Source organism: Manduca sexta, chromosome 20 (genome assembly GCF_014839805.1).
Source record: "Manduca sexta isolate Smith_Timp_Sample1 chromosome 20, JHU_Msex_v1.0, whole genome shotgun sequence".
NCBI lineage: Eukaryota > Metazoa > Arthropoda > Insecta > Lepidoptera > Sphingidae > Manduca > Manduca sexta.
The window spans coordinates 2,717,267-2,725,757 of record NC_051134.1 but is presented as its reverse complement, the minus strand read 5'-3'; the positions used below and the strand labels follow the sequence as shown (position 1 = coordinate 2,725,757).

Here is an 8,491-nt window from a genome sequence, read left to right as displayed (position 1 = left end):
TTGAATTTTATTTTTGGTTGCTGTCTTCTCACTTCATAGACTGGCACGACAATACTAATAATATTGCTATCTTAAATCGTCATAACCAGCGTATCATAATTTTTCGCACGATAATTTTACTATCTTCATTTACACCAACCATTTACCTATTTCCGAATGGCCAACGGCAAACAATAACTGCATGGTTTAATCGTTGATTTTACTGACCATCAAAGACCAACCTTGGAGAACATGGTCTCTTTTGTTTAGATTTGCTAGTCAAACATAGCGGCAAGATAGGTGGACGTCATTGTAAGGATCGCGAGTCGAACCTGGATACAATTGGCTAGGGACCGAAAAAGGTGGCATAATATGAGAAAAGCCTATACCTAGCAGTAGGACTTTACAGGTTGTGGATGATGATGAGTCAAACATACCTCAACATCAGTGGCGAAGCATCCATACAACCCGATTCCTGCCGACTTCCCTTTTAAGTTTATTTACGTTCGTATTAGTTTTTTTTTTCTACTAAATTAATCGCGATATGTTAACTAACGCAATTTGATTTACCCTCGGGTTACCTTGTGAAAAGTTTCAATGTACGCCAATGCTCAACATCTATTTGTCTTAAAGCAGCAAATTTTTTTACTAATATCTTCATAGTTTTTGCTACTACAGGTCAATTCTCCTTTCAATTCAGTCACATTTGTTCTTTCCTCATATTTGTTCCTAGTGCATTCGCCATTTAGTCCAATAAATGTCAGGGTCTGCACATCAATCATTATAAACTTTTATACTGTGATTGGCAATATATCACACGACTACTATTTCAATGTGTTATGATTTGAGGATAAAAGCGTTGAAAGTAGATAGTGTTTTGGCGTTTGTTATTTGCTATACCTAACTGGTATTAGACAGATAAAAGCGGCGAGTACTTTCCAGTAAAAATAAAAAAATATTGTAAAGTTAATGTAACTTTTACTATCGCCGAGAATATATTATATAGAATACGTGTTTAATAATTTAGCTCAGTAATTCTCAATTAGAATTCGAATTTTAAAAACAAAAAATTATGATGATCCTTGTTTTATTTATATTTTATTTTATATTATTCAATACAATATTATCTTTAGCTCTTATGATGTATCTTTCTCTTTAGTATTAAAATCACACCTCCTGTTTTGAAAAACGTTCTATTTTACAGATTAATACAATTAAAACCTTCTTTGATTGTATCTAGAATTGAATAAAAAAATTAATAGCCATTAACAAACTCTATTACGAGTCAGTGGCTTCCTTTATTGTTGTTTCAATTAATGTTGATGGCGTTGTGATGATTCTCTAAATTATCTGTGATTGTATGTCACACATAGTAAATTGTTTAATTTGTCCAATTGCTAGTATTTTCGTCGATGACAAAATGTTTGCAAACTATTACTAAGAATATTAAAGATAATTGTATTTATAGCGGCGCCTTTTCAATTACCAATTATTATTTTTACGTCCACATTTTTTAAATTATTTTCAAGTAGGCACAGAACTATGAACTCTTTCGACAAATTTAAAAATGGAACAAAACGTCATTCTTATTTTATTTTTTATGCATACAAGGTTTTATGGGAAACAATGTCCGAAGAACGTTCCAGAGTCCATAAAAATACCAGAATTTTTGTTTTCTTTGACGAACATGTTATACGAGCTAGTCCTACATGATTTATGAACGTGCTAATGCAGGTTCGGTTCAACTTTCAAACAAAAATGTTTCTTATATTTAAGAACTGTAGGAATAAATTATTAAACGATTACTAATTTTCCTGGAAACTAATTATAAGTCTAGTTCGTTCCGGTTGTCATAGATATCTGATAACGGAACAGCTTAAGGAAATGTTTAAAGGAACTAACCTAGTAAAATTGTGTGTCATGACATATTTGAATCATTGGGTCATTGATTTATGATAAATTATTATTTCGGTAAACCATTTCAATTCGTGGAACTGAATGAAAATGTAACTTCTAAATGTTGTATACACCAGTAAAGGCATTTCCTATTGTGAAAATTCCCATACACGTAATTTGCTTTATTTACTATTTTAATACTTTTTTGTTTTTGTTATCCATTTTTGCTATCCTGAAAGATGTTTTTCGGAATAAAAGTCTCGCTGTATATTCTCCAGGCGTAAAAAGTAGCCTATGTCCTTACCAGAGTCTCAAACTACCTCCATACGAAACTTTATCGACATCCGTTCGGTTCTTTATGAGTTTGTCGCGTTCGGATAGACACACGCACAGGGGGACTTTGTTTTAATATGTGTAAGGATATATGCATTATTTTTTATTAAAGGATAATCTTGAATTTATTGAATTATACGCCTAAAGCAATGGTATTTAAAAGTATGCAAATTCGTTTACATACCTTTAAATACCATTGCTTTAAGCGTCGATGTATAATGTAAGGTTCTGATAGCCTCGCCCACATAAAGCAATTATACCGAACCTATTGTTATAATCTTTGATTATTTACATAAATAATCTATGAATATTTACATAAATAATCTATGAATATTATTTGTTTATCACACATTAATTTAGGTACACTAGATATGTTTCCACTGACTACGGGTATAGATTTGTGAAAATTATGTGTCTAAAACAATTAGGTTAACGTTGAAAAATGCCATAGGTGTTATCCTATAAGTAACCTGTAACAGTGACTTTTGACTGCGCTATGCGTATTTCTTGCCTGCAAATGATGCTACGTATTTAGGCAAACCGGGCTACTGAGATGAATGAGGCTTCGTTGATTGTTTTAAAACTAGACTAGTAGATTATGTATTGATTAAACTGAACCAGGTCAGCTATAACTTTTGACAATTAAATCTACTTTAAAATGACTTGTCGCAAAAGGGCGCAAAATGACGTATACATAACGTTAGTTTGTTATCGACAACACAGCAGCTAAAACATGTTCAATGGCGTTATCTATTCAGGGCATCACAACAATTCCATTGTAAACGTGCAGTTTATTAAAAATCCTTGAATATTTTTAGGTTTTTGCAAACTTCGTTTGGAATGAAACCCAGAAAGTTTAGGCATGTTTTATTAACATTTAGACTAGACAGTTAAGATTTCAAGCTGCCAGTAGCACTTACTATTATGCTTATTTTAGAAATAAATGCTAATATCGTTCTTCTGCAGTGGCGATGGTTCCATATCACCCGATTCTACCGGTTTCCCTTTATGAAGAATCATTACATCATTATCATTACAAAGATTAGCAGTTCGCATTCATTCATATTAGTAGCAATAGTGTCGGGTTTCTTTTCGGCAAAATTTAACCTTTCGCCACTGCTCTTCTGGCATTTCCTTGTTCTTTATAAGATATAAATAAAATGTACTTATAATTTAAAATTCTTAATTAATACTTGCATCTGTTACACATGAATCCATTTAATATTGCACAATTTGTAAAATTATACATAGATAGGTAAAACGTAATAATAGAGTATGCACTTACAGTAATATAAAAAATATATTGATATTACTTTAATTTAAAAACAGTTAACACATTGATAGAAAATAAGTTTCTATATACTTCTGTCACCTTAGTCTTAACTAAGTAAATAAGAATTAGTAGGAATATGGCAACAAAATACTTAACTTAATAAAGTTTGCTCTGTTAAGTTCCTATTAGAATATCATTTAAGTTTACACATGTTCAAAACTAGAATAATATAATATCGGTGCCTCAAGATGTCTAAACCGTGTAATAAAATGTTTATACCGGTCCAACTCGATTTCTTCAACCACGTGACGGCTTATGTGTCACATACCTCTACATTCACAATGAAACATAATATAAACCGTATAGTGATGCCTCATTTAGCTAGAACAATTACTGCTAACAATAATCGTACACAATAATTGTACAAAAAAGTTATCCTATCTGAATAGGTGCAATGGGAAAACAATTTCCTTCCGCATTGATGTATACAAGTCTTACGGATATTCATATTATGATTGCTAGAAATAATTGCGGACAATTATTGCTAGTAATAATTGCTCCGCCTAAATGAGGCTTGATTCTTCTGTTTCAACCTCTGATTTCTTCCCACGTCGATGTAGGAAGGTGTAATACCCCATAAATTAATACCACGTTATAATACGGCTTCTTACGTATGTAAGGCAAATAGGCTAAATTTATAAACCATCTTTGATCATCAAGCCAAAATTGGAATTAAATCCAGATAAACTGATGTTAATTAGAAAAGATTAATCAAGGTATTCGAACCCAAGAATTCTGCCACGATGAAACAAGAACTTTGTATTTGAATAAACAATATTAATATACTCAGATAAGTTAACACATTATTTTGGCCCATAAATAAAGTATAAATAATAAAATAATGCACTAATTATGAACTCATCTGTTGTGATTCATTATAATTCATAATAGGTATGTAAGTACATAAAACTGATTAGGTCAATACTTGCATTATTATTGTTTGTCGTTTTGTACACACATTATTTTATATTCTGTTCACATGTTAAAATATAATATGGAAAATATGGATGCTTTTAGACACACCTGTGACGATATTATTAATTGATTATTTGGCAACTTTTAATATTTAAATAATTTCTTCTTATAAAAGACCGATGCAATCAATACAATAGAATTGCTGATACAGCATTATCTGGTTCAAGTAATTCACCCACGTCATATCGTCATTCTAAAACGACTTTACAGGTTCGGTGGATTATCCCTCAATTAAATACGATATATCTATAATGTACACAAACGCTTAATTAATATTCATACTTAATTGACTGGTGCGTATGATCTTTTGAAGTTTTCCAATGCCTCCGTTATAGCATCAGAACTGCACATTTTGCTATCGTATTTGGCGGCACAGCCTATGTTTATGAAGCACTGCTTTTGAGAAGCTTGGTCGGAGTTTCCACAGCAGGTAAGGGTTGCGGCGAAGCACGACATATCCGATGTTCGACCTTGGCCCAAAAACGGCGCTTGCGTCGTTACTGGAGTCTGGAAAGATAGATGATGTTTATCGAAAAGAAAAGAAATATGGATTAGAATTATTGTATGCTATTATAGCGGGACATAGGTGTACTGTAAGTATAAATGTGTAACACCATAATCCTACCTGTGTGCCCCAATAAATATTATTTGAATTTGAATTAGTAAATTAATAATAGGCTTAATTTAATTTTGAATATTACAATATAATTTAAATGGTAGTGCATTTTAGTTTTAATTAAATATTTGTTTTAAGTCTAAATTTATTAAGCCTTATTAGATCAATATCAGTTTATGTTCAATTCTGCGTGGGAATGTACTGCCATATCCTGATGGATATTATGGAAGAAGTTTTAGAAATCGTCTAAATAAACAGAAGGTAAACTGTACTTCACCTCGGCTATTACGTTCGTGGTTTTCATGTAATATAATATGTATCTTTTTCCTTTTTAAACATTTTCCCCTTCAAATGCTTTAGCTCAATACAATATTCTCATAATTCACTACAGATTAATACCGAATAAATTAGAGTTTTATAATTATTTATTTTACTGAGGCCAACGTGCTTAATAACAATTTAATCCCACATAAAAATATCAGAGCTCCAACCGTAATCAGAAAGTGGAAACAACTGGCAGTAAAAGCGATGACGAATAACATCGCTTAGTACTACTCTTGATAGATTACTTCAAAACGTTTGTGTTCTCGCTAAAATAATGGCCGAATTTACGTTTATGAATATGCCGCTGAATGATATTTAGGAATTTGTGCTTTAAAATCCAGCTGCTCAGTAGCCAGAGTTCTACCCAAAATTTGTAAAAAAGCTGTTATGAATAGTATTTGGCTCATGAACATGGTTTTTTAAACGATATTATCAGCTTTTCGATGTCTTTTTACAAAGGTATCACTTGTCAATGTCATGGGATAACCGCCAAAACATCACTCAAACAATATAACACTGTCTGTCAAGGGTAATTTAAAATTCCGATGTCTCATCCAAGATATACTTTTTCCAACCAATTAGAGTTATTAAAACTCATACCCAGCATGTCATTCGTACTACAAATTACGTAATAAAACTAAACTGATAGTTATTAGAGTAATATTACTTACTTTGGATTGACTGCTACCATGTTCCACTGAGGGTGCTGGCCTCTTCATTTGCTGTTTCGGCCTGATTGGATCAAAACTGATCGGTCTGGCGCCATCGGTGTCGTCATAATCGTCGTTCATATTCTCAGTCGATGCGACGAAACCCCAATTCTGATTAGTATCTTCCATTGCTGGGAACCTACTTGTTACATTGGGAGATTTTACCGGGGTCTTGCAAACAACTACTTTTGGTACGAAGTATGGCACCGGATAGGGAATGTATATTGGTTGTGGAGGTGGCGGCGGCGGTTGTACTTGCTGCCGTCTTATATAAGTAGATATTTCATCAAGCATTCTATATATTTGCGGGATTAAATCTTGTTGGTCTCTGTAGTAATCCCTTCTGTCATTTCGATAGTCGTATCGGGAGGGTTGGTAATCATATCCTCCGCTAGATTGCCATCTCCTTCTTCGGTGTCGGTGGCTTGTGTGGTCCATTTCCTGCCTCAGCCCTTGAGTTTCTTCGTCGTCAGTCCTTTCTGATTCGCTGCGGTCGCCGTAATGACGCGCATTAGCCACCGCAAGGCACAACAGCATGCCGAACAATATCGTGAGTTTATTCATCTGGAAATAATCGAATCAATGTAAGGAAACGCCGTCACCTTCTGGCTGATAAATGAGGAAGTAAAATCAAGCTTGTAATTATAAGTTAACTTGTTTTTTATTAACTTGGAAAAGTTGTTAGCTAATATTGGGAAGACTACAATTATTAAACTTAATTCCATGAATTCAGAACCCGTTTGTTGATATCCATACTTAAAAATTAACAGGTATAAACGGAAAAGTATTTATTTACCTCTCACGGTATTCTATCGTTACTTTTTAAATCTTTACCAAAATGCATAATTTTTTACTGTTTTTGATTAAATGACAACTAGCTACACTTCTTGAATTGATATTTTTCTCTGATACGACAAATCGCTATACTGGACCTGATTTTAAGAACATGATAGGTCAAACAATATAATGTCGACAAGCAAGAGATGTCACTTCCATAATTATACCGGCCTGCCTACAGTATACTGGTTGACCCCTACCCGAGAATGTATGTGACATTGAAAATACGGTCTTCTTGAATTTTAATAAGGCAAACAAAACAGTGTTTGACATTTAGCTAGCGTACGTAGTGACCAGCCGGTTCTAAACCTACCTGAGGATGCTACCTATGCAGACTCTAATTTATTAGCCAGACAAATGTTAACACTGGTTTTATATTAATCGTATTCTATTTTGGATATTAATTTCGTTTCATTTTAACTTTGGTCACTAATAATCTCAACATGTTAATTAGAGCGAAATTCAATTGAAGATATTTTAGCCACAGTGAGCGATGCATCGTGTTCTTTACATGTATTAATAGAGACTTCAGTTAGGTAGGTGTAACACTTGTGTTCCTTATTGTTTAACTAGCCTACTTTACTTATCGTACAACTGTCTTACTTCAGGTTTAGCACAATACACACCTTGTATCACGTAATATTAAGAAGGTTGAAGATATTTCTGACGATATATGTGCAATATCCTTTTCTCCAAACACAAACACAAAACAATTGCAAATTGCTACCGTTATCACTGTTTTTATTTTGTCGTGTGTGCGTGCGGTCGCCGCGGCGTCTCCTTAATGACTGGGAAATGTTATGTGAGCAGCGACCATGGCAATGAATGCGCTTGGGCAGCCACCGCGCCAATATTTATGTACAAGCGGTGTTTACTCTTGATCAGTATGAATTCATTGATAAGGGCTGAGTAATCCTTACGTTCTTAATATTCTATAGGCTAAGACTATATAGTGACGTCACTTGGCACACGAATTACTATTTCCTGGTAACGTGCTAATATTTCTGACAAGATTTACAACTATTGACACGAGAGATGGAAAAACCAGTAATGGGTCAAAAGGTAAACAGAAGCCAAAAATGCTGGCCACGTGTTTTATTATGGGATGTACGTTTGCAGCTATTTTTGGTCGATTGTATGGTGAATAAGAAAATAAGCAAAACTTTCAGTGTTTTTAAGAAACTAAAACTAGCCAAAATATCAAAGTTATGGGTTAGGGGCCTTATTCTCTATCCCGCACGTTATTTTGACAGTGTGTAACAAGCACGTAACACAACGCATCATGTTTAGGACTATAGAAATTTGGCTTACAGAATACCATTCCACGCACATTTCTCAAAGATAACATGACACGGCCGCGTTACGCGTTTACACAATCATACAGAATAAGGGCCCAGATCTAAATATTACTTATCGACATCAACGTCTACTGCCAAAAATAGGGATACCTCATATATTTCCCATTTTCCTAGAAATTTAAAAATTAAA

General features: G+C 33.6%; 1 protein-coding gene across 1 annotated transcript; it reads right to left on the bottom strand.

Annotated features, from left to right (window-relative positions):
• Window positions 1–3,062: 3,062 nt before the first annotated feature.
• Window positions 3,063–7,850, bottom strand: LOC115445799. The gene is made up of 3 exons (XM_030172237.1): window positions 7,630–7,850; window positions 6,128–6,730; window positions 3,063–5,023 (listed from the first exon to the last, which is right to left on the bottom strand). Exons 2-3 carry the CDS (start codon window positions 6,728–6,730, stop codon window positions 4,799–4,801), a joined length of 828 nt encoding a protein of 275 aa, XP_030028097.1. The 5' UTR covers window positions 7,630–7,850; the 3' UTR covers window positions 3,063–4,798.
• Window positions 7,851–8,491: the final 641 nt, after the last annotated feature.

What these genes read in the sequence shown, in the direction of transcription:
- LOC115445799 (XM_030172237.1), bottom strand. Translation starts at nt 6,730, where the DNA reads ATGAATAAACTCACGATATTGTTCGGCATGCTGTTGTGCCTTGCGGTG. An exon ending in ATGGTAGCAGTCAATCCAAA is followed by an intron (nt 5,024 to 6,127) that starts GTAAGTAATATT and finishes CTATCTTTCCAG; the next exon opens with ACTCCAGTAACGACGCAAGC.